We start from the raw sequence: 26,389 nt of genomic DNA on the forward strand, positions 1-26,389 counted from the left end.
TCAGGTGCTGATATCCTACATTTCCCACAATTGTTACACTCCTTCCTAAAAATCCAACAAGTCTGCAACTACACGGCGTTCTAGTCTCTGCTGAGTATCCGTAAAAATAGACACTGCTGCTTTAATTCCTTTCAAGGATATTGAGTGAGCAAATAAAGAGCAGCAGGGTGCCTCAGATACACAGACACATCAACATTACTGTCAATAAAATGACCATTTTTAGCTTGTAATCATCTTTGCCGTCTGTCTGTGTGAGAGCGCGGTACAGTGGGTTTAAAATGATGCATTTTTAGTCACTATATTATCCCACATTACTTCTTGGCTTCCGAAAATGGTCTCATGTTTTAATGCTAATGGATGACACTAGCATTAACCCTTTAAACCCTGAGCAAAGTAGCCCTGAGATGACCTCTAGCTCATCAGGTAGAGTGTGTGCCCCATAAACGTGAGGCTTCTGCAGCAGCTCAGATTCGAGTCCAACCAGCAACCGTTTGCTGTGTGTATTCTCCCCTCGCTCACCCACCTCTGTCTCTGTCTCTCTGTAACTGTCCTATGAATAAAGGGAAAATGCCCCCAAAATATAATCTTTAAAAAATAAAAAAAAAGGCCCCAAAACATAGCAGAAATTAGTAAAAAGTTATAAGAAAATTACCTGAAAATAAGCACAAAAAAGAAAAAAAAATGAACAAAAAAGCAATAAAATGACTTCAAGAAAGTGCAAAAAAATTAATTTATAAAACTAGCAGATAAATGTTTTTGTTTCTTTTTTTACATGAATTGCATGTTTGATGGAACATGATGTAACGTTACTGTAGCTGCCACTGAAGAACGAGTGAGAGGCATTAATTTCATTTTTTATAGTTTTATAAAGTGGTGAATGAAGGGTTTATTCTGACCAAACAAGAGCTGGCGATTGAGCAAAAAGTCAAGACTAAGATGTTTTGGTCAATATTTTTAATCTCTTGAAAATTGTGTGTGTTTTACGATGAGTTAACATAGCAGTTAAGCTACGATTTGAAGTCTTTGTTTAGTGAAAGAGAGAAACTTGGACTGGTGCGGTTGTATTTCTTTTTCTTGAATTCTCAAACTGGTGAATGTCACATACTAAACAGCCCACGTGTGATGTGATGTGTTGTCACCATGACAACTAAAAAACAATCGCCATTTCCTTTTACACTTGTAGAATGACCTCAGCAAACAGTATAATGTCCTCTATAATGCTATTTCTATGACTTGAATACAAAACAACAAATCAGCAATAACAAATAAATGTAATGAAATAAAACAACATAATCTAAGACTAAGCACGGATAAAAACAATACAAATTTAAAAATGCAAACGAGTATTAATAAATATAAGAGTAAATATTCAAGTATTTTTGCACATAAAAGCATAAAAACCTATTGTAGCGAAAACGGCGTGACTGTAAATTACAGCATTAGTTCATAGAAATAAAGGGCTCTGGAAATATCCCTTCCTCACACAGCAATCCTCCAGCAGCTTAGTTACGATGTTAAGATGTTTATTTTCTATATGCACTGATATGTTGGTAAACTAACGTCATGTGCTCATTCCCCTCTCGGGCTCCCTCCACCTGTAATACCTTGTGCTAACGTCACTTCAGCTCGTCTCCAGAGAGCAGCACTGCCCGCGCTGCTCTCCCTGTCACACTGATGCCAATTGACTGAGGTAGCTGTCCACACGGTGCAGAGAGAGCCAATTGACTCCTGACCCACCCAAGTAACAAAGCAGTGCCTCCCAGTGTTCCTGAATCAATATGGCTGCTCCGCATCACAGCAGCGGCGCTAAGATTGGCTCCCCCTGTGCTGACCTTCCCGAGAACCCGAGCGTACATCGACTGGTCGGGGAGAAGGAAGTGCTGGTCGGTTCCAGCAACTAATGCTCGACACAGCCAAACACTTAAGGAGTTAAGGGCAAGTGAGAAACTTTGCACGGACTGGTAATTGTTAGATACAACCTGGACTCTATCTGACCTTTTAATTTTAGAATATATTCACACACATTCATGACTTTTTCCCTCCATAATGCCACTGAAGTTTTCCCCATAGAGGGAGGACTGCTCCATCTGGCAAATTATCAGCGCTGATGCTGCATTAGAGGCCAAAATGCCTTTACAAAGTTTTGTTTTCAACTGTGGACATAAGCCGAGCATCTTCATCATCAAGAAGTGAAAAATCGAAACACATCAAGCGCCGGCGTTTTCATAACGCCGTCCTGTAATTGGTGGCAGCAAATGTGTGAAGCCTCTGAGTGAAGATACAAGAATCTACTTGTATTCTTTTATGAAATGCTACAACAATAGATTTGAGCTAAAAGCATCTTCATAGCAATAAATCAATATTTACACACTGCAGCAGTGAAGTGGAAGGTAAGGCTGCAAACACTGGATGGCATGAACCCAGAGGGGGGATACACTGAGAACATGCAGCAGACCCTTACAACTACAGTCAGACACACTGATGTTTTTCTTTGTCATGTTTACGGTTGCAGCAGTATTGCCGCATCACAGAATTATTATCATAATCAGTTACAATAACCCTTAAAGAAATTAAAACGGGAGATTTTTTTAAACCACTTTATTCATGGATATATGTCTAAAAAGTCTCCCATTTGAAAATAACTTATTCTCTGTCTGAATGCATTTTTTCCCAAAACAATAGATAAGCAAATGTACACAGTATGAGAACCAACTATATTTATACCACAGCACACCTTAAAACAGCTGCAACCCCAGTCTTGATACTGCTGATTTGCAAGATGCAAGCTGGACTTTAGTTTTAAAATGACTTTTAATAATGTATTCATTAAAGCTGTTTCTCAAAGGTCCCATTTTGTGCTCATTTTATGGTCATACTTGTATTTTAGCTCTCTACTGGAACATGTTTACATGCTATAATGTTTAAAAAAACACATTATTTTTCTCATACTGTCTGCCTGAATATACCTGGATTCACTGTCTGTCTGAAATGCTGCATTTTAGCACCTGTCCGTTTAAGACCCCCAGTCTGCCCTGATTGGTCAGTGTGTGCAGGTCTTCCACATCTGCGTTTTCAGCGTCTTCGTGCATCCAAGAAACGATTTTGACTGCACTGTAGCAGCGTGTTCTACCTTTATACACTTACGCACTGCTGCACCTCTTAAAATTGTCACATTTTCCTTAATTTTATGCATTTTATACACTCTACTTTTAGCTTTGTTTTTATTAATATTATCTTAAAGGGATTTATTTTCCATCTTATGTAAAGCATTCTGTGCATTTTATGTTTGTCCTCATTTTTTATTTTACTCTCACTGGTATTATCAAGCAGTTTTATCCATGTGAAGATGCATTCTATGCATTTTAATCTGATCTTATCTTATTTTTACATTCAAGTTTTATTATGTCTTTTCATGTGAAGTACTCGGTGCATGTAATTTCTTTGTTGTAAAGCATGTTTGGCTGCATTTCTTGGATGAAAGGTGCTATACAAATAAAGTTTATTATCATTATTATAAAGTTTATTCTATATTGCACATGTGACATCACAATTTCTCGATAAACAGTTTCCGAGAACGGGCTGTGTGTTTTCTCTGCGGATCGAGCGTTTGGATACTTTCACAGTATTTATGCAACACATACACCTGCTTCATAATAAAAATTTAAAAGAACATAGAAGTCTGAATTTTCCAATATGAGACTTTAAACATAGGACTTCACATAATAAACGTTTAAAAATCAGAAATTAAACTGATATAAACAGAATAGCTATGACTTTGCTGACTGCTTACCGTCCATCTCTGGATAAAGCGAACTCCACTCCCTCCCTTTGGAAAGGCATCAGGCGCTGCAGGAGCTTGTGAGGAAGGCCTGACAGTTGCTGTGACCATCTTGTATCACAGCGAGAGGTCTGTAGGCCATTATCATCCATTTTCATTGCTAAGTCCTCATCAGTTTCTCAGCCCTGCTCAGTCAGCTGGCTCCAATTTTAGGCTGGAAAAAAAACACATTGGTAAACTGAGTTTTATATCTTAAAGTAGGTTTAATCTGAATTAGTCATGACAGCATCTATTAGACATTTATTAGGCAATTTTTTTGACTATACCAATGCTGATTTAAGCATGTTTTATATAATGGTAACAAACTTTCCTCTGCTGCCTACCAGCTCTGACAGGAATGCCATTATTGGAAGCTGGATGACGCAGTAAAGCGGACTAAGACAGTCTGAATTTTAGATGAGAAGCTAAAAGTTGCCTGTCTCAGCTGCCCCCAGTGACAGCAGCATCTTTTTTGTGTTGCCTCACCTGCTGCTGTCCTGGTCAATCCAGGCACACGTTCTGCTTCCATATGTAATTAGAGTTGGGAAGTGTACACCAACAAGCCCTCAAAATCATTGTGTCTAAAACAGTAACAACTTATCATGAGGACAGGACTGTCCAGAAAGATGTCACAGAGCAAGCTGTGTCTATGATAAATGCCAAATGTCATATATTTTGTGCATGCTTAGCATCATGTACTTGTTATATCAAAGTTGTAATCTTTGGGAAACTTTGTGTAACAGCAGTAATAATAATAAGAACAATAACAATGATTGTAAGGGACTGTGCTTAATTTATCAGAGCAGGGGGTGGCTGAGATGTGTATTTCACAGTTTCTGGCTTTTTTTCTGAGTAATGAATGGCGTCATTTTGGAGACTTTCAAAAGAAAACATCCCTTTCAAACCCATTTGCAGGTTTTAGGGGTCTGAGGATATTTAAAATAGCCTAAATACAATGTACAAGCACTTAAAGTTGTATGTCCCTCCCCTAAGCCAAACAATCTCAAAGGACTTCATGGTTAAATAAATGTAAAAAAAAAAAAATAATAAAATAATGTAATAACAATAACAACCACAAATTAAATCTGATAGTTAATTTTCCACCAAACCACCTAAATGTGTCAGGCTATTATATTCTGATCTGGAAGGCAGTATTTTGCAGTAAGTTAGCTTAAGTTATGTATGTTGTTTAAACATAACTTTGACAGATATATTTTTAAGGTGTCAAAGAATAAATTGGCAGGTTAGGAGCCGACAACACTTTCACACAAAACAAAGTATGAAAAGACTAAATTTGGGGTGAGTAATAGCACCAAAAGAAGTCAGGTGGTAGCAAAAGCTAGCAACATAAACTGTTCAACAAGGAGCAGCACTAAAGACGGGGGAGGGACACACATTTCGATACAACACCGGAAGTACACAGACTTCTCCTTAGAAATAAAATCAGTTAAATTCATATATTCTTTTCTTAACGCATTTTGTTAGTATATGTTGCTTTTTGGACCTTGTACCTGGCTACAAATGAGTGGGAAAACATTGCAAGCAAACAAAATTGATCCTTTTTGTTAGGTTATGTGTGTTTTGGAGTTACACTACAATGTGCTCCTCCAAATAGAGCCGACCTGCTACACATCGCGTTGCTATGGCATCCTGGTTTCAGGGGCAGTGCTCGCGCGCACACATTAACATGTCCTGTTAGCATTTAGGCTAACTACGAACAAACTAGCGTTGTTTTTGGAAGTGTATGCGTGGTTTGCCTACCCGGTGAGACGGTGGGGTGAAGCACAGCAGTCAAATAGTTTATGAAACAGCAGACTGAGGTGAAACACTGAAAAGTTTCGCGGCAAACTAGGGGTTCACTCCGCAGCACGTACCACTGAGTAGTCTCTGCAACTCCCCGGTACTTTATGGGCTGCTGTTGTTACTATTTACCGAAAACTACACAGTCAGTGTTAAAACATATTTATGACAAATGACGAAATTGTCAGACTAACTGCGTACATGCGCGCTGCTATCCAAAAACGGTCAGACGTACGTGTGTACGAACGTGACGATGTGACGCACTCTCCCAGGCCGCCGCTGGACTCCACCAAGGTTGCCAGGTCCGTGGTCTTTCCGCGGATTGGACTGCTTTTGAAATGTTGCTGCGGTTTTGCCAATATCAGGGTGTATCTTAGCTGGTGTTCTCATTTTTCTCTTTTTGATGGTTCACGTATAGCATATATTAACGTACTTTTGAGTCTTTTTAAATTCCAGAGCAAGATCCTGGTTAACTTCTGCAGAGGAACAATAGAAAGTATAGTGACTGGAAACATCACAAACTGGCATGGTTTTTGCATGGCCTAGGACAGGAAGGCTCTACAGCGGGTGATTAAAACTGCCCAGAACATCACTGGTTCCCATCTACAGAGCATCAGTGACCTCGGTGAGGTGAGGTGTCTGCACAGAACCCAAAGGTTACTGAAAAACAGCAGCCACCTCAGACACAGTCTGTTAACCCTGCTGCCACCTGGAGAAAGATACAGAAGTATCTGCTGTTGAACCACCAGACTACGGAGCAGCTTCTTTCCCCAGGCTCAGACTCCTCAACACCTCCCTCAACGCCAAAAAGATGTAGAAGGATTTAGGATCAACTTCAATCTCATTTCTTCTTGAACCACGTTTCAGAAAAATGACAATAAATCTACCTTTTGTATACACACACACACACACACACACACACACACACAGATCATCTCACACAGAAATATGGGACCCATCACACACCTATGTATACACACACTCACACACACTGTGGGCCTCAAAGAATGTAACCAAAAAATTGTAAATAGTTCAATTTCTCCTTTTTTCTTGTCTTTTTTTTTACTGTAAGTGGTCAACCTTCACATCAAACAGATGAGATTAAATGAGATGAGATTAAATAATTTAAATTTAATATACATTGCCCACTGACACATATGTGTAAAGGTATTTAGGGTAAGGTAAGGCAAGGAAGATCAGTGGTCATTGATTGGTCCCTGACCGTGCTACATCTTTGAGAAGAAAGTTGAGCTGATTAGAATCAGCAGCTACTTAGAGATTACATCCGGTTTCCTGGTGATGTTGCTGCTGATGGTATCATTCAGTTCCTGCAGTGCATTTCATTGTATATTATCATATATTATATATATTATCATCCTTCAACTCCAAAGATGTAGCAGGATCAAGGACAAATGTACTAATAAATATCCTTTTATTAACAGGATACAGTGTATCAGTTGACAGGTAGACAAAAATGTATTAAATACATATGTATACATGTATTTACCACAAGTTTAGAGTTAAAAAATATTGTGAATAAGCATGAAAATGCAAGGCAAGGCGGCTTTATTTGTATAGCACATTTAATACAATAGGTCAATTCAAAGTGCTTTACAGAGCAATGAAATATAAAAACATAATAAAGGATACAGATTTATAATAAAAGAGTGAAGTGATAATATATAAAAGGTAAAATCAAATAAAATTAGTATTAAAACGATTATGTAAAATGATTTAAAATCCTTTCATATGATGAATATGCTGATGATATACAGTCTCTAGGCCATTCTAAGAGCTAGGTGATGGGGGGAAACTGCTATTATGATGACACACTAAACATTCATGGTGCAGCTTTATCAGTATTGCATACATTTGAAGATGATAGCATTGTTGCTGGAGTTAAAAGCAGTGTATGTGACTTGGCAGAGTCATATTTTGAGTTGTGGTTTTGGAGTTGGTTTGGTTTTACGTGTTTTTGTCACACAGACCTAAAGTTCTGCTCTATAATACAACAAATGTAACCTATTTGTGGTTTTCAGAAACATACATTGGCAACATTCTTTTGAAAACATGGTTATACAAAAAAAGTCTGTCTTTGCAAGAAATGTATCGTGAATTACAGGAAATTAGATTTGGAAAATTATTATTTTTTTAAAAGCCAGGAAAAATGCCCCAAACTAAATCATAATATTTATAAGTCTTTTACCGAATGATCATTATTATTTTAAAGAACTTTTTATTTTGCAGAAAAGGTGTGCAAGCGGAGCCTTTTTCTTTTTCTTCTTCTTCTTTTAGATTTCAGATTTTGTTACTAGATTCATTTTTTAATTTGTATTTTTTTATGTGTTTATTTTGAAATTTATTTTGTTAATTGTATTTTCAGATTATTATATAACATTGAAAATGTGTATTTTTTGTTTTTATTTTACCAGAAATTTTATACAGATTTTTTTATTTGCATCTATTTATTTGTTCTTATTTATTCTGATATGCTTATTGTATGACATTACTTTTATTTTCAGAGCCCCATTATATTACATTGACTTTTGCACTTTCACAAGCAGAACTGGCAACCCCGGACTCCACCGCCTCTCCTTCACTCCGCCACAAACACTATTAGCTACTTCACCCTGGGCAGAGACCACGGCTGTGTTCACCGATTGTAAACCAAAGCGGTAAGGCAACATTAGATATCTGCAGTATATTCTCCAACAGTTACCGGTTTGTGGGGGGGAAAACCACGTTAACCGGATTGTTGTAATCATGTAACACGAGCTACTTAGCAGTAAACATCTCTCTTGCTAGTGCGTGACAGCACAGAGCGCCCGGTGTTTGGCCGTGTTTAAGCGTTAGCAGTGCCAGGTAATAATCGTTAGCTTAGCCACGACACGATACCAATGTAGCTTATAATGTTGCCTGACTTTTTGGTTATAATAAACACCTCACACACTAAATTGTACTGAAATTCATCGTTCGTCCGAAAAAGCAAACAGCAGTAATGAAATATAATGGTGTAATTCAATAACTTTCGGGCCTGGTTCGGCTGTTTCTCTCCCGGTGATATGCGGCAGCGAGCAGTGAGCACCACGGTTAACCGTTAGCCACTTCAATAAACTGAGCTATAATTACATTGTTACGCTGCCTGTGTACATGTCTCATGTGCCGAATTAAAGTTACACGTATCAACTATTATACTGAAATGCCACATGTTGTCCGGGGTTCGCCGATAGCAAGGAAGCATATAAATTACCAAATTTGTAACGGAGTCTGGTGGTATGGGCTCGCTGTGGAAAAGCGAGAGAAACTAGCATTGAAGTTACGTTGCACTGAATGCAAATTAAATACGTTGTTTGAGACGAGTCTCCACACCTTTCTCTATGGTTTAATATAATTGTAATAGCTTGTCTTTGTGATAACATTATATATGTTTGGCAATGTTACAATTTAATCAAGCAAGCCTCATGTATTAATAAATGGCATATAGCATTGCGCAGTTGCCTCACAAGCAAGAGTATACCAAATAAGTGCAAAAGGGTTAATGTATTTGGAATGACAAATGAGTGGAAATAGTCCTGTAAGGCTTGTCATTTAAGTCAATTGTAAATATTAATGTAAAATGATTAATGATGCAATGTAGTTTTGCACATAATCAACCACAAGCATTTTCAAAATTATTAAAAAAAAAGCCATTTACATAGTAATTTAGCTCTTTTAAATTTTGCATATACAGTATAACTCCATTATTGTTGTCAGAGAGATTTTAAAGTGTATAGTGGAACCTGATTTAAACTAGATTTGTGTTTTTAAAAGGCCATAAATCATTCATCTAATGACTCATTTGGTACATGTGTAATACATAACCTATAACCACTATAATTACAATGGTCTAACATAGACAGTGATGGCTTCATAGAGTTGTAGAGATGGCACTGTGCTTATAAGTTGCCACCACAGATGCTGAGCATCAGGATTGTATCATATTCATGACGGTACCAGCGGAGTCTGGTGGGTGGAGAGAGGATGCTGGCTCCGTCCCTCCGGCTGCTGTTTAAGTGAGAGGAGAAAGTGATGTGTTAATCTTTGCAGGGGCTTGCAACTGTGCTGTCCAGTGATATGCTACATATATTGTGGGAAATCATGACCATAATTGCTCAATTACAAATCCTCAATCAGGTTATGTCCATGTTGGAGTGACATAGAGATAAATATCAACATCTTTTTTTTACCTGCCTGCTCTTGTGATTGTCTGCACTGTGGTTCACCCCTTCAGGGCTTAAAATAAATGCTCATAATTGTTTGCCATAACTGTTTCCCCTCGCCGCTGCTCAGGCCTCACCGCAGCCGCCACTCTGTTGACCATTCATTACGCAGGTTAGGGCATATTTGGAGCTGATGACATTATCCGATATTGAGGTTGAGGATGCTGTGTAATAGCTTTCACCAAAGATGTGTCCCAGTGACTAAATAATTCATCGCCTTCCAGGGGGGGAAATCTCTCTTTCCTATAATATTTGGTCTGGGGCCCATTAAATAATTCATCCGCCTATCCATAAATAGTTTGTTCAATTGGTGACCTTTTCGTGGGATTAAGAAAACACAATAATAAATTCTTCAGAGACCTGGCATAACGAATGGTACAATTATGAGGCAGGATTGGATCGGATCGGTTGTCGCAGCCTGGTGTTGGTTGCTAAGTGACAGCAGGAACTTTTCCGCCCACTGTGTTTGCTGTTAAAGTCTGAGTGACTGAAAGGACAAAAACAATCACATTATGGCAGTCTAGACTTGGAGCTGCGCACAGGACCTGTTTGTGACTTCCTGTGTCTTTGACAGCTTGTCAGTCACTTAGTGATGAAAGTGCTTCATGAAGTCGATTATTTCCAGAGCTCAATTATCACTCTTTCTTCGTTGTGTGTGCAGAGCAAGCAGAATACTTGATCTTTAATGAAATAAACAAGGCGAGTGAATTCTGGCGGAGGCTGTGATCCCTCATTGTTTTTCCTTTTAAATCCTCTTAAGTCACAAAAGGCTGATTTAAATGAAAAAGAGGGTGCGGTTTGATCAGGCACTTCCTTCCTTAGTCAGTGTATTGTTTTCTAGCTGATCCACCAATGAGCTTATTTGAGATTGCCTGAAGCTGAATGTTTTATTGCAGTATTTAGCTCCTCTGATTCAGTGATGGGTGGTATTTAGAGGAGGGCGATATGGTTTTAAAATGATATCATGATATTTCAGGGTGTTTTTGCAATATTCTTGAGGATATGACAAAAATACAAAGAATATTTTAAGAAAATACATATACATACAAATTGCAACAAAATAAGTGTTATAGTTGTATGTGTTGACAAACGGTTTGTAGAAATCAAACAATAACAATCTCAGTACTTTAGATCATAAACAGTCATGCTGCGATTCAGATTTTGTATAAAATAAAAATATTGCGACAAAATAAAATCAATCAAAAATTACACATCTAACACTTGCAAAAAACATTGCCTTCAATCTATAAAGAGTAAAAATATATATTAATAAGGTATGTGCTGCAATTTCTCCTCCAGTATACTGCCATTATCATGATATACATGTTTCTACTCATTTTGAATATTATATTGGTATTATCATATACGATATAATATAGCACACCCCTAGTGGTATTTCAGGTGGTGGCGGTCTGTGGGATTAGCCGTAGCCCTGTCTTCTTGTGTGAAAAGCAGGGTGCCAGCTTTAATGGGAAGGTAGCCCAGTGAACAGCTCGGCCTCTCAGCGGCCAGCGCCTCCCCATCGACTCTCCACCTGGTCTTTGAGCACCTAGCTGGCCACAGACATGTCGATCCCCGTCCCCCTATCCTCTCCTCTCCTTCTCCTCGGCTTTCTTTTCGCCTCCTTTCTTCGTCTCTTACTGCTCCCACCCTCCCGTTCTCTCATCTTCCTCCTCTCTTCCTCTCCTTCCATCCATCCCATGTCCCTGGCTGCCCTTTCCTCCTCCTCCTCCTCCCTCTCACCCCCGCCTCCATCCTAAAGCAGAGTAGCTAATGAAGAGCCCCATTTAGCCGGTGACTTTGGTTCAGTCGGCGTTCCGTAGCGCCGGCCTGCCTCGGCTGCCGTGACTGGCTGTTGAGGCTCTGACATCACACAGGGGCCAGCTGTTGATTTGGCGCTGTCTCCAAGGCTGACTGGCTTGATGGGTTGTGGCAGGTAGACTTGTGCTCGCACAGCACTCTCCCTCCCTCCCACCCTCCCTCTTTCTCTCTCTCTTTTTGTGACACCCACTCACCCTCTCCCTTTACACTCCCCTCTCCCCGTCTTACACTCTCACTCAGTCGAGCGAGCGAACAGGAGGCAGCAGGCTGCCGAGGAGCGAGCTGGGAGGCGACTCCAGCCTCCTCTCCAGCAAATTGTGCCTCCTGTACAATGGAAACTAAACGGTTGAGTGGCAGAAGGGATGGAGGGCAGAGCTGCCGGGCAGGTAGGTCCTGCAGCTTCAAGCCATCTCACACGCTTTTTCTGATTTCCTGATTTCTTGATTTCTTGTTCGTTATCTTGTTCTGCTTTTCTTTTCGTTTCTAACATTTTCTCTGCCTTCGAGGCTCTTGATTTCTGCCTGTTGTGTCAATTCTGCTTTAAAAAAAAACATGTTAATCCGTGCGAAAATCTCAGCTTCTCTGTTTCTTTTATCATAGCATGGCAGCAAGCAAGTGTGCAGTCTTTTTGCTTCTGGCTTGTTAAACTCAGCGCAACATGAGATTGGGTTGTGCTGTCAGTGCCGCGCTACTCAGTGAGCCGAGCCAGAGCTTCCCAAATCTCCTCGCCAGTTTGCCAATGCTGCTTCTGCTTTTCATTACGAGGATAATTAACCAAGATGAGCCAATAAGAGGCTTCGCTCTGCATTGTTCTCCAGCCAAGCTCATCCCCTCTCTCCCCTGTTTGTTCTGCAGGTGTTGTCTGCAAATGGACTTTTAATGAGTCTGGCGGACTTTTTGAGTCATCCTCCTCTCATAAGGCTCCGTAGATTAAAACTGCTAGACTTGCATGTTAGTTTTCTGTTTATTGTTTCTCCTCTAATTGCCTAGATTGATATTCCCTGGAAGCTCTCCTGTGGGATAGGTAATGGATTACCTACATGCTCTGCTGTGGATTTAATTTATTAATGCCGGCTGACTGCGCCTCTGCTCCGCCGCACCGTGCTCCCACCGCCTTATGCGACCTGGAGGCAGAGCGAGAAGCGCAATTAGAGGCTCATTTGTGCCTGTTTATGTTTTTCCAGTTAATTCAGTCTGAGCTATTACAGGCAGTTCCTTAAACTGACACTGCCTTAGTCGCCCCAGAAATTGAGGCGAGCAGTGTATGAAAGTGCTATAATTTCATAAGCTTTACACTAATCGTTTTCTGGTCCAATTATATAGCTCCCCTGTCAGTGCTTCCCTTGCTTTGCAATTAGCAGAAATGGCGAGAAAATGGGAGATTAGTTACTCAGTTTAGCAAAACGCTGAAATCAATTTTATTGCAGCGCCACGAGTGCGAACCAGCATTAGTAACCTAATTAACTGTTTATTTGATGTCTGATTTTATCAGCCGGGGCGCATGTCCTGCGCTCTGCCGAAGCCAATTTGTTCTAAATCCGTCCTTTTGTTGTTGTGTTTGGTTGTCAGCAATGAACTGCTGTAAAATGTGTGGCTGTGGTTGAATTCTAGAAATCAGCCGAGCAGGAGTGGTTATTCTTCCTCGGATATGGCAAGCAGGTGACACAAAGCCCCCAGACATGGCATCACCTTTGTATCTCTGCTTTTGTTTCCCCATGCTCCGCTGAATAGAGCTCTGTTTAGTATTCGACATCTCCGCAGACAATGTCCCAGCTGTTTGGCACCGCTCCTACCGTTGTCCTTTTTTTATGTGACACTTGCAAAAGCTCATCAGCAGCAGTAAAGCGTGAATTATTTTTCCGCTCGAAATCTGCAGCCGCAAGCAGCTCAGGCGCTCAGAAATCATCAGATTTTCTTTGGACGAAGAAGCTTGCGAAGGTGTTCTTTTCCGCCCCGCTGTTTGACTCATCCCCTCGTTCTCTACCGAGAATAGAGCCGGGGCTGGAGGAGCAGATAGAGGGAGGGATTGAGGGTCCTTCACCTCCAGTTGAGCTGGTTTTAGCCCAGACAAGAGCCCTGATCCACGCAGAGCCGGGCAGAGCAGAGCAGAGCGGAGGTGTGGGAGGGAAAGGTCAGCCTTTGCAAGAGTGAGAGGCAGGTGTGTGTTTGTGCTTGTGTGAAGGGGAAGGAAAATAAGTGTGCTGGAGTGTGCTTGCTCGCCTGTTACTGTGTGCGTGTGCCACCGCCACCACCAATAGGCTCTTGTGCCGCTTCACAGTGATTGAAAAATTTCTCATTAGCTTGCCATCGAATGTAATTGTCCGTGAGAGTAGTCTGTTAAGAGCATGGTGTATGATTAACTGCTCAGTTAACAGCCACCCTTATGACCCCGCTGTGGGTTTTTTGAGTGTTAATTTTTGTCAAGAATATAAGTGGCGAATGTGTGTTTGCATATGTGGTTTCAGCTGATCAAATTATTGTCATCTTTTGATTTTTGTGACAGTTATTTTAGATTCTTGTATTCTTATGCGTCCAAATGGACAAATGTGCATTTAAAACCATTGATTGGCAGGTGTGATGCGTCAGTGTAAGTGTATGCTTGGTTGATATGCCGTTGGGCATGGTGATAAAGGTGGTGTGAAGGGGCGGTGTGACACTGAATGATGCCTGAGGGAGCCTTTTTAAGGTTGCTGCGCTCTGCGGCGACTGTAATACCAATGAACCACTCCCTGTCAGCTCCGGCGCAATACTGGAGGACGCACAGGCAGCGGGCGGAGCGTCTCTACAAGTTCACTGCCGTGGAAGTGAGTGAGTGAGTGAGTGAGTGTGTGTGTGTGTGTGTGTGTGTGTGTGTGTGTTTGTGTGTGTGTGCGTGCGTGTTTTGCAGCGCTAAGGTGTGTCAGAAGCTGCTGAGCACCAATCGAACGCTGATGCTTTGCCTGTGTCTGTCAAATCATTTTTTTTGAGTGCGTGTGTGTGCATTGTTTGCGCCATTAGCATTCATGAGAGCATCTCCACCACACACACACACAGACTCACACCCACACACACACACACACAGACTCACACCCCCCCCCCACACACACACACACACACACACACACACACACACACACACACACACACACACACACACACGCAGGATCAGTGTGAAGTCCTGAAGCCCGCTCAGCAGCTCTGGTCATAAAACCTGAAGCGCCTATGGCCAGACTCAGCCGCACCGCTGTCAGAGCAACTTTTACACTCTGCGTGTGTGCATGTGTGATAGCTGCAGGACCAGCACTGAATTACAGAGCAGGGATCCACATTTTTTTCCATTTTGGGCATTTCGCGGGCGCCTCTACTCGCCGAAGCTTGAATTGGCACCACTTTTCCGAGCAAGGAGGGCAAAATCTTGAGCTACGGTGCCAAAATGATGCACACTTGAATAATCTAAAAGGTTCTGGGGGCATTCAGAAAGCGATAAGAGGTACAAAGGTAGAGATAAGAGTATTTTGGAACAAGAGGAAAAAGACAGAGGCTATCGAGAGATGACCAGCGTGCAGTGGGAGATATATTTTCTGTTTTGTTCTCTATGGATGTAAGTAATTATATAAAGGACATCTACATTGATGAATAGATCCTGCCTTGGGCCTCACACTCGTCCATCTGCCTATGCCAGGGAGAAACGCTACAGGCACAACAGGACATTTTACCCACAAATTTGCTAAAATGTCAATTAGAAAAGCAAATATTCAGATTTCCTATTTACTCACTAAGAATGAGATCACAACTATGACAAGTGTGAGGACAAATGATATTCCCTGTAAGGAGTTTTGGAGTCTTGGACTGGTATTCGTGGTTGAACAAAAGCAATGCACCAAATGGCGACTGCTCTATGTCACCTCGCTTCCACCCGTCATCATCTCCGCTCCGGCTGCAGGCTGAGGTGTCACGAGAGGAAAGATTATAAAGTGAGCAGGGATTCCACTTGACCTTTTTGGCCGGCACGGGGGGGGTCTCAGCACCAAGACCATGTTGGGAGCAGCCGCCAGGCCTTGGCACCGCCGGGTGCCAGAGTCAACGTGGCACCTCGCCCGCTCGCTGAGACGGAGATTAGGGGAGGAGGGAGAGAAACGTAGGGAGACAATAAGAAGCCGGAGTGAGGATCAGTCGTGTATGTTGTTGTAAAGGAGCATGCAGCATCGAGAAATCTGATGTAAACCTGAAACCAATAATCGATTAGTGAGTTTGCAACCATTCTGGTTATAGATGAACCATTTATTTGTTCTGGTTTGGACTGCTGGTCATAAAAAACAAGATAATTAACCCTTTGAAACCTTGCAAGAAATTAGAAGACTGAGGAAAGTATTTTTAAAAAAGCTAAGGGAAAAATGTTCAAGGTAAAAAGAAAAAAAGCTAGCAGAAAACAATTGTTACCAAATTATTATAAACACTTTCTCTAGGTCATAACCATGTTTTTTTTAGTTTTTTGTTTTTAACTTTCTTTTTAACTAATTTTCAGCTTATTATCTTTAATTTTTTGCTAATTTCTTGCTAATTTTGGGGCCATATCTTCTTTCATTGCCTTCTGTCTGTGTTTTTGTAGAGAAATCAAGCCAATTTGCTCAGCTTTGAAAGGGTTAAAGAAGCCACCTTGGGCATTAAAATATTTGTCTTTTTATTTTCTGACATGTTATTGACCAAAAAAAACCAAAAAACGATAATGGTCTAAACAAGCATCAGATGAATCGATAATGAAAATGAAAGCTGGTTGCAGCCCTAATCTGATGTTTATCATCCTAACTTGGCAATTACAACCAACCGCAGCCAATAAAGTCAAGCAATAATGTCACATTTCCACAATGTAGAGCAGGAACATGGCTAATTAAGGCAGCAATTCAGCAGAGCAGTGAAGGGAAGCGCGCAGTGAAATACTGATTTAGCAAGAATCAGAAAACACTTTTTCTGCAGTATTATGTGAATATTTTGCAGTCCTGTAGTTGTCGTTTTCAGATGTCTGCCCCTGCCCCGCCAGTGTCGCCCTGTAGTTCAGCAAGAAAAGAATTTGCTGGAAAATAGAGATTGTACGCTCAACGATATGAAATTTATGTGCCACCAAATGGCAGAGGATTTTCACTTGAGAAATGCTATCTTCCCCCCGCTGCTCTCTGAATTCCTAATGCTTGGTTTTTACGAGGTTGGCAGGGGTGTCTCCTCCTGTTGCCTCCGCCGCACTCCCATCTCGGTGCTCATCAATTATTTATGGTGCATCGGCACGCACAGGCCCAGGAATACACACTCAAACACACTTTCACTTTTTGCTCCGACACACAAATATTTCAGAGTTTGCTGACGTCCTGGCTGCTGTCAGTCCGCTCGACCTCTGCGACCCCGACCCCCGACCCTTTCTCACCCCTAACGCCACAGCGCTAACCCCGTGCCTCTCTCGGTTGCAGGTCAGCAGGGGTCATGAGGGTGTCGGAGGCCCCGGTTGCTGTTCAGAGCAGCTGAAGCAGACATGGGCAAAGAAGTCTCGAATGGCATCGGTAGGCTCAGCCTCATCGACTTCACCAGCCACATCCTTCTTCGCCACAACCACCACTGGCTACGCAACAAGTATGTCTCCTATGTTTCTATATTTTTTCACTAATACTCAGTCAAGGGATTTGGTACATTTTCTGGGAATCTTGATGTTATAAATGTCAAGTTTCGGAAAATGTGCTACTGTCGTGTGAATATTAGAAGTTGACTCATCAAGGGGAACATTTGTTGGCGCTAATTCTCCTTTTGGGTGCGATTACACCACTTCAGAAGAGGAGGGCCCAACAAGATGATGTAATCAAAAGGGTGCCAATCAAATCTCTCATGAAGGGAAATAATTTGTATTTCATTTGTCAAATATGTGTTTCCATTAAGAAAGCACAATTCATTTCCTTTTAACCTACACAACATACACATTTATTCACATTTTGAGTATTACAGGAATGACTCCTAAAACCTAGAAATGAGTTAGCATTTTAGCACTTCTGGTCCCCTAGTCTTGAAATCAGTGGGGGGTTTTAATGCCTGAAATAAGGTCTTTAAAAAGGCGGTTGCTAGCAAGTGGCTAAATGAGACTACAGAATGTCATCACATTGAACACAGCTTTGCAGCTTCGTGGTGGTGATGTTGAATTCATGCGACCGTGTTGTAGTTTGTTTATAGCTTGACGATAGCTTTGTTCATTTGGGAAGAATATCTTGCTGAACAAAACGTGTGAGCATCATAAATGGTTGTTTTCCACAGAACTTATTGTTTTGCAATAATCCAATATCCAATAGAAACAAATTTGAATTAGCCTACAGAAAAACGTCATCACCACAGCACTGATGCTCCAGCTATCACTACTACTGAAGAATTAAAAATAAAACTAAGTAACTTCATAAGCCCTAATCTCACTCCCCACAACACCTTGAGCCCTTTTCACCACTAAGAGTAAAATGTTATTAAAAATAGCTTTGCAGTAGTGCAATGTCAAGTCCATCAAAAGTAACCAATACCTGAAATAACATATTTAAACTCTCTGCATTGCTTTTTCAACCCACCGAGTCTGTTCACATCTCACTAAGTACTCTTTCTAGAAACCGCTGTACAGTTAATGGATGAAATACATGAAGACATCTTATTAGTTGACTTTTTATCCAGCTTTAAGCAAAAATGTTTTGATCTTGGTTGTTTTCACCCATATGTTTTCACATGGATGAATAATTTTAGCAATTTGACGTCTGGAAGTTATCAGAGAAACAAGATAAGCAAACATCGGCAGCACCTCAAATCAACAACAGCATATAAATACAGGTTTTTAACATATTCAGTGCTTTGACCAGTTTAAATGGTGGAGTCTGTTTGTTCCGGAGAGGGAGAGACCTCTGTGGATAATCCTGCTCCTGGTAAAAAACTCCTGAACATCTGGACCTTGAGTCCTGCGAGAAGGGGAGCACACACCAGCAGGCCCAGGGCTAGCTGCCCCTCTGCAACGAACCAAACAGCGTCAGAGAAGCACTGATTCAGTGTTTCCACTGAGTTAAATCACAAGGTCAATTTGATTTGGAGAGGAGGAGACGTCTGCAGACAATCTGGCTCCTGGTAGAATTGAGGAATTCTAACCGGGAGAAACTGACTGCAGTGTTAGCATTGCTTTTGTTTTGACTGAGAGAGCCATAGCTGCCAAGCTTTTAATTTTAAACTTAACAAACTACAGTAAGATATTTCTCCGACCTGAAAGGTGGAGTGTAATTAAGTATTTTTTTTAAGTACTGGCGTACGCTGAGGAGCACCGAGAAAGCAGATATTCATTCAGAACCGTTGTAACAGTTACTCTGAGATGCACTTGATTGATTGTAGTTTCCCCTCCTGCTACATTATTGTAGCATGAAAGCAAATAGCTATCATTACATCGAGTGAATAATCCATGATATGACATTACAATATTAAGGGAGCCTGAAATATACATATAAGAGAAATACGTTGACGTGTGTTTTCAGTCTCACTCATAAGAGACTAATTTGCTCCTCTCTAAATTCCCAGACGTTTCCTTAATGCAACACTAAGGATCAAATGATGATCTATATTACTTATGCAGTCAAAACATCAGGGATTCCAAACAGGCTCACGGTGCAATTACCTCAGCCATGAGAGACGAGACGGCGAAATTCCAATGCATCAAAGTCTGAAGCCAAATTTAGTCCAACACTCGTGTCCCATGATAAAATGTGTTTGGAAGAATGAATGATTCGGTGAGGGACAAAATGGCTATCCATCACAGGCCCGGCTCTTGAAAATATCTGTCCAATATTGCAAATCTTCAACGGAGCGACTCAAGAGACTTCACTCATCAAAATGTCAGCAACAGACGCTAAATATTCAAAGGCGTGCGTGGCACTCTGGAGTATTAAGCTGTTTTCCTTCAGAATGTAAAAATAATGTAAAGCAGCAGCCGGCGTTGCTTTTGTCAAACCTCTGACAGGTCATTGAAATTCAACATCCGACTCTCCAGTGCCTGGCTACGTTTAAGCTAACCTCCTAGCCCCGCACAGCATCGGGTTAGCGGTCCATTTGCCTGGCAGAAGAGCTCAGGAGAGCAGCGGACCTCACTAGAAGTCAATTACTCTGACATAGAGGAATTGGATACCGCCTTTTAAACGAGAGCGGCTCCCGCTCGCTGCCTCAGCTCTTTTGGGACGGAGATAAACAATCAAGTCTCAGCCAGCCGCTTTGCTGCTCGGCGATCAGATAGGAAAATGGCTCTGATCACTGGCGGGCAAATAGGTTGATGCCCCCGCTGATTGGTGAAGGCTGGAACACACACGCAGCCAGTCACGTACACACTGAAGCACAGAGTAGGTGCTGTCATGTGTGGATCCAGTTTTGATGTGCAAAGTGAATTTGATGAGCCCGTTTCTAATTAACCTATTAATCATAGCTCTCATGTACCAGATGTCTGCCCTCCCTTCTTGTGCCGATGTGTGTGTGTGTGTGTGTGTGTGTGTGTGTGTGTGTGTGTGTTTCACTGCATGGGGCCTGGCTGCATAATTAGGGCAGAGCAGCACGATGAACTCGCACCATGACTTCAACATAGGGAGGTCATGGCATTACACACTTATATCATGCAACAGACCATAGGTGCAAAACTGCTAATGTTCCAAGATTGGCAATAATATAGAACTCTTTTATTTTGATTTTTTTCCCCCATCCTGCCAAATTAAGCTGACGTCACCACCAAAAAGTCTCTATGTTAGAACCAGAGTCATAAATGAGCTATAATTGCTGCTGAACGTCATACACAATTCACCGATCTATCTGCCTAAAATCAGCCCATCCACAAATCAGCCCATTGTTTTCTGCAGCAGTGTAAACAAATATGTGTTGAAATCAGCAGGAGGTGAGCGAACAGAGCTAAAAGATGTATAATTGAGGTTTAATTGAGTTACATTATGATGCGTCCAAGCTCTATCAAGTAAAAATGAGTAATGGGCAAAGGTTAATTATAATGTTAACATTATTGGGTCAAAATATCCTTGCAATATATAGTTTTTGGTGAGAAACTTGAATAAATACGCTGTTTGAAGAAGAAATCTGTCGTTTTTACAGCAACATAGAATTATATTAGAGAGGGACTTATTATAAATAATAAAAAGGCCTTTGAGACAGTTTTTATAAATATGTATTCCATGTGAAAGAGGGTTATACTAAAGGTTGTGTTATAATATTGCATGATTGAATTTGTGCTCACTCAAAGGTAGTGTAATAAAAGGCTGAATATCTAAAAGACTTTTTATTTATTATTACCTTTGAATCTTCCTGATGAGATATGGCTGTATATTCTGTGTGCTGGTAGTTCCAAGTTTTTTTGATTGACTGCACACAAAAAGAAAAATTAGAAAATTTGTCTTTGAAGCATTAATCAAAAAAAAATTTAATTGAATTTTGTTTTATTTCTTATGATTATTTCTTAAAATTTAACTTTAAAATTGAATAATATACCCTTTTAAATTTTTGAATTATTTTGGCTATTTCACATTTTGCTGATAAATTAGTTAAAGAAAAAAAAAGATTATTTTTTAGCATTTTTGCCCTTACTAGATAGGACAGAAGCTTGATAGCGTGAAAGGGGGTGAGAGAGCGATACAACATGCAGCAAAGGGCCAAGAGCAGGACACGCAATGTAACTGTGTTTTTGCCCCTTTTTGGCTGCACTGCCTTTAGGTTGCACCCTCAGAATTTGAATTAATCTGTAACACATTCTGGTTCACTTAGAAATATTGCAACACAATTAAGTTATATTCAGCTAATTTCAAACCTATTTTTTTCCAATTGGAGGTGCTCCATAAAAGGTTGGATGACTCATGCTATGGACATGTGCCCCTCCATGTTTTCCTCAAACACTTTCAAAAATGATGTCAAAGGTTTATTATTTCTGGGGCCCGAGAGGGGCCAGACACTGTATTCTTAAGCTGTTGAATCTCACAGGAGCAAACTGTCCTCCTGCTGCGTCTTGTCCAATCATGTCCATTGTCTGTCGCAGAACAGCTGCGGAGCTGTGAGACAGCTCAGACAGTAAGGAGTGACTGATGACCACAGACTGTGCTGATGACACAAACCGCCTCTTCCCTCCTCCTCCTCCTGCTCCCTCACAGAGCTCTCTCACAGCGTACACTGAGATGGGTTGTCTAACACAGATGTAACTAATGACATTAAAAATGGCTGAGTTCCATTTAGATATGGAGCCATCAGTAATGGTATTAGTTACACCTGTGCTGCTGCTGCTATAAATGTCTGCCATGAAAACATTTGTTACGCCGCTTAGTGAGAAATTAGCATCTGTGCAATCACCGTTTTTACTGCTGCGGAGTTGGCGCTTCCTCTTTCAAAATAAAACTCGCAAGATAAACTGAAACAAAGTGGACGGCGCTGCATATGAAGAGCTGGTGCTCCTGTGAACAAGTAAGTTTTCTTTATTCATAAAGATAGTTTTCTTCGTATTAAATGTTTTTACTATTTTTACTGTTGGACCTTAATGCAACAGTAATACACCTCATATTTCCACTAAATATTATAATTCAGTTTATAATTGAATAAAGCAGGACTCTTTATTGCATTTATTGATTATTGCATTTATCACATGTAATTTACAGTGAGTTTATATCACTGACGTAATGATGATAAACTGTTTCTCTTCCACAGTGGAGAGAAGAAGGATGAGGACAATGACCAGAGACTCTCCTTACTGGACACACCCCGCATGCTCAGTGTTTCCATTCTTTATATTTATTTGCATTGATCTGTACCTTATAGACATTAATTAAAGATCAGCGCATACACAGATCTGTTTGATTCTGAATTTACAAGCTTATTTTGTTGTTAGATTGTTATTTATGGAATAAGAAACCTGCTTCAACTAAGTTTATTATTGTGTTTATGTGTACATACAATTACTTGACTGATGGTTTCTGTGAAGTATAATGAGAATGTGTTAAAATTGTATTTTGTCACACAAGTTGTAATTTTTGATGAGCTGCCTAAAGTACAAGGGGTGGGAATCTCTAGGCGCCTCATGATTTGATTCAGATTCATTGGGTTGATGGGATTATGAAACAGAAAATTAACAAATAAAACCAAAATGTTTTATTTCAATACGTGATTTCTTTTTTTTATTGTGTGACCACTTGGTACTTTTAAACATAGCATAGTTGTGATGGTCCTAAATTTGATACAATAGCAGTAAGTTAGAATGTAAAAAGTATGCACATGTTTGTGTTTGTAACATTTCACTGTCTAAGTGGTTCTGCTGAAAAGAAACGTTCAGCCTGGTCTTCATATCTAGAATTGGGGTTTAGATTTCAGATATTCCTACATCAAGACATTTTTATGCTCACACTTTAGCTAGCTGCTGCGAGAATGCCTGCTAGTCACGATAGCAGTTGTGTCGATAACAGAGATATTAAACATTTTTCCGTTTGAGGGTAAAACGATGGACAGTTTTTCATGAAATAGGCAAGTTACAGAGTATTTGTGTGCTGTCATCAGTACAACCTCCATGTCCTGCATTGATGATGTAGTCCTGACAGGAACACAATCAGGACACATTTGCATTTACACTACATAGATATGTGGACAAATATATCACAGACAACCTCAGCAAGTGGGCTGATGACAATGCAACTTGGTGGTCGTTCACACTTATATTCAACGCTGTCCACTTGTGATCGGATCACCAAAGACACACCTTAATACCAGGTTTAAACTGAAATAAAAACATAATACTTTGTGGTGTATTTTAGTTGAATCTGTTATTTAATACTTTGAAACTGAAATAAAAGATGACATGTGTAGCCTCTCCCAACGTAAAATTTCTCACATAATGATGTGATTCTTTCTTTAAATACGTCAAAAAAACAGCCCTCATAGATGTATTTGTCTCTTCCAGGTTCTCTATATTTGCCAGCATCTCCCAGTAAGACTTTGCAATGAGAATGTCCGATACAGTCGACACTGAAACGATGAAGGTTTCCGAAGCTGCTGACATGTCGCCATCTCCAAAAGACAACGCCACCAAGTCTGAGGTCACCGACCAGAGCCAGAGCAGCAGAGATGAACACGGCAGCAACAATAAGAGGGACGCACAGGTAAAGAACTGAATGATATTTATGTTCACTCAAAAAAAAAAAACCTCCAGAAAGACGTCTTTCATATAAATCACTGTCCTGTATCGTAAGGATAGAATATCTGAAAGTGCGCAGAAAGTCTCTTTTCCTAAATCCGTCATAGTCGTCTAATCAGGTTCGAGGCGCCAGCAGCCTGACTGGACCCGGAGTGATTCTCACTTTTCTTCCACACTCATCTCCATGAAAATTCAGTAACAGTCAACGTCAAACACAAACTGCCCCGGGGATCTCCTGTCACCTGCGGCATTTAAGATGATTTCCTCAGCTGCTTCAGCAAGAAAGATTATTCCTGAAAAGCATCATCTGCACACGCTGAAAAAAAATAACGTGCCACGGCTCTGAGGTCGATCAGGGTGAGACTCCTCGCCCGTGAAACTCCCGAGTGTGTAAAGATCATTTAGTCGTGGAAACTAGTGAATCTGGTGCATCCTCCATGGAGACATTAAAGCAGTGGATCTAGAGGGGATTCAGGGCAGCTGAGATCGCTCTCAAATAAACTGCTAATTAATTAGGTCTCTATGTCATTGCAACAAATGTGCTTTGGGACCGCAGGAAATTTGCACTTGATAATTTGGCTGTAAAAGTGAGACTAGTGCAGACTCGTTTGTGCTCACAAATGGCAAAAAATGATGTGAAATCTCTGCGAGTGTGGCCAAGGAAGCTGAATCCAGGAAAGTAAAAGGATTGACTCTTTGGCTGCAGCCTAAAAATAGGATTCAGGCCAATCTGGCCTTGTGGTTGGAGGCAGGCAGAGCGAGCGAGTCAGGCAGGCAGATAATCTGGAGCTCAAATCCTGGCTTATCTACCAACTTCCTGTGTCTATGTTACCCCGAGGAACAGAATGACACCAGCATGGGGGAGCTGCGGGGGTGAGAGGAGGGGACACAGGAGAGGGAGGGAGAGAGGTTGTAGGGAGGAGGGATCAAGGAGAGGAGGAAGGTGAAAAAGAAGGAGAGAGAAGGTGTTGAGAAATGAAGGGAAAAAAACAGGAAGGAAAGCAGAGGGGAGATGAAAATGAAGCGTGAAGATGGAAGTTTAAAGTTAAATCTGTCCAGAACAGGCAGAGCAAAAGGGAACTTAAACTCTGTAACTTTTGAAAGACAAAATAACACAATCTTTACTTGGAAACATGAAGTTGACTTCATCAGCAATAAAACGCAACATTGCTCACTTCAGTGCAATCAGGCGTTTTGCTGCTACAGCCTTATTTGGTCTGGTATGACCAGTGGATTATGGGGGCTAATGTTAGCAACTGTTGACTTTATGACACTTTCCTATTTGTCCTAATAATGATGTCCAGTGTTTCCCCTAAATGTACCACCTACCGCCACACCAGTTTCCACTCTAAAAATCAACACTTTAAAGTTCTTTTTATAATCTTTAGCTGTTGGCCTACATTTCCAAATATTTATAATTTTCTTTTCAAATCCACATGAACCACTCTTCACATCGGCATGAATTAGATCCACCTCACAGCACATATTTAAAAAGAAAATATGTCATTTTTAAGCAATAATTCTATCACTATTCATTGTAATCAGCTGGGCAGCAACTATCGATTACACCCTAACACGATGTTTAAAATGACAAATTGACATGCCATATGTGAATTAATAAAAACTCTCTCACCATCATCTAAACATTTTTGTCCAGCAGGTTTTTAGCATTTATGACATCAACATTTTCATCAATTTTCTGACTTGTTGTTGCAACTTGAGGGGCCGTTGACATGAATTTTCACAGCTAGGAACTTTTTTTTTTTTGATTATTTGGACACAACATGACTGCAGGGTAATCTTCATGGCCTCAGTGGACTCACAGTGGTGCTCTGCTGTGGAATAGATATAGTGGAAACACTGGAGTAATTATTCTGTGTTATTGTAGGGGGAAAACTAATTTCTTTGAAAGGACATTTATGGGATAACCTTATCAGTTCAATAACAAGATTAATAGAAACTAACAAGCTTAGGTTAGCTTAAATAATCAATCCTCTCAATAAGTGTATTAATGCTAATATTTAACCATTCCTTTAAGTGAGTCGCTCAAGAGAATCTTGGCAAATTAAGGGAAAATCACTGCAGTTATCTTGTTATTGCCACTTGTGACCACAGTGGCTGCTGTTTCATAAAATGCACCAATAATTCTCCCATTTTTTTATGAGAAACATGAATTCCAGGATTTACCAACAGCACTATGGGACTGGTGCTGCCTGTAGTCAACACATTTCTACATTTAAACTGTAATAGATTTGAAAGTAGTGGTTGAAATGAGTGTTTTTGGTGAAAAATCCTAGCCTCAAATCAAGAAAGCTGCTAGTTTTTAATCAGCTCTTCAGCAAAACTCTGTCCCTCTCCTAATGCATCTCACCTTAAATTGACTTTGCATGTATCTCTCCCCCCTCTAATGCTTTTTTGTGACCTCCCTAAATGTATAGTATCTAGTGACTTACTCCTACCTCTACCCCATCTCCTAAAACTCACCCTGGCATAATTATTCGGTGGTCACAG

General features: G+C 40.6%; 2 protein-coding genes across 12 annotated transcripts in view; one reads left to right on the top strand and one right to left on the bottom strand.

Moving 5' to 3' along the window:
- zranb3 (zinc finger, RAN-binding domain containing 3) overlaps positions 1 to 5,849 on the bottom strand; it is a 102,598-nt gene extending 96,749 nt beyond the window's left edge. For 2 of the 4 annotated variants that reach the window (XM_042513405.1, XM_042513402.1), the window contains exons 1-2: positions 5,579 to 5,849; positions 3,791 to 3,992 (exon numbers count right to left, since the gene is read on the bottom strand). In XM_042513405.1, coding sequence (XP_042369339.1) covers positions 3,791 to 3,936 — 146 coding nt within the window. In that variant the 5' untranslated portion in view covers positions 3,937 to 3,992; positions 5,579 to 5,849. Of the gene's footprint in view, positions 1 to 3,790; positions 3,993 to 4,303; positions 4,347 to 5,578 lie in introns of those variants that run through there. The other 2 variants (XM_042513403.1, XM_042513404.1) reach the window with 2 other exon arrangements.
- Positions 5,850 to 8,193: 2,344 nt separating this feature from the next.
- LOC121962661 (R3H domain-containing protein 1) overlaps positions 8,194 to 26,389 on the top strand; it is a 57,208-nt gene continuing 39,012 nt past the window's right edge. For 7 of the 8 annotated variants that reach the window (XM_042512902.1, XM_042512898.1, XM_042512900.1 and 4 more), the window contains exons 1-3: positions 8,194 to 8,292; positions 17,136 to 17,295; positions 23,645 to 23,843. In XM_042512902.1, coding sequence (XP_042368836.1) covers positions 23,685 to 23,843 — 159 coding nt within the window. In that variant the 5' untranslated portion in view covers positions 8,194 to 8,292; positions 17,136 to 17,295; positions 23,645 to 23,684. Of the gene's footprint in view, positions 8,293 to 11,949; positions 12,084 to 17,135; positions 17,296 to 23,644; positions 23,844 to 26,389 lie in introns of those variants that run through there. The other variant, XM_042512899.1, reaches the window with a different exon arrangement.

Source organism: Plectropomus leopardus, chromosome 24 (genome assembly GCF_008729295.1).
Source record: "Plectropomus leopardus isolate mb chromosome 24, YSFRI_Pleo_2.0, whole genome shotgun sequence".
NCBI classification, from domain to species: Eukaryota; Metazoa; Chordata; class Actinopteri; order Perciformes; family Serranidae; genus Plectropomus; species Plectropomus leopardus.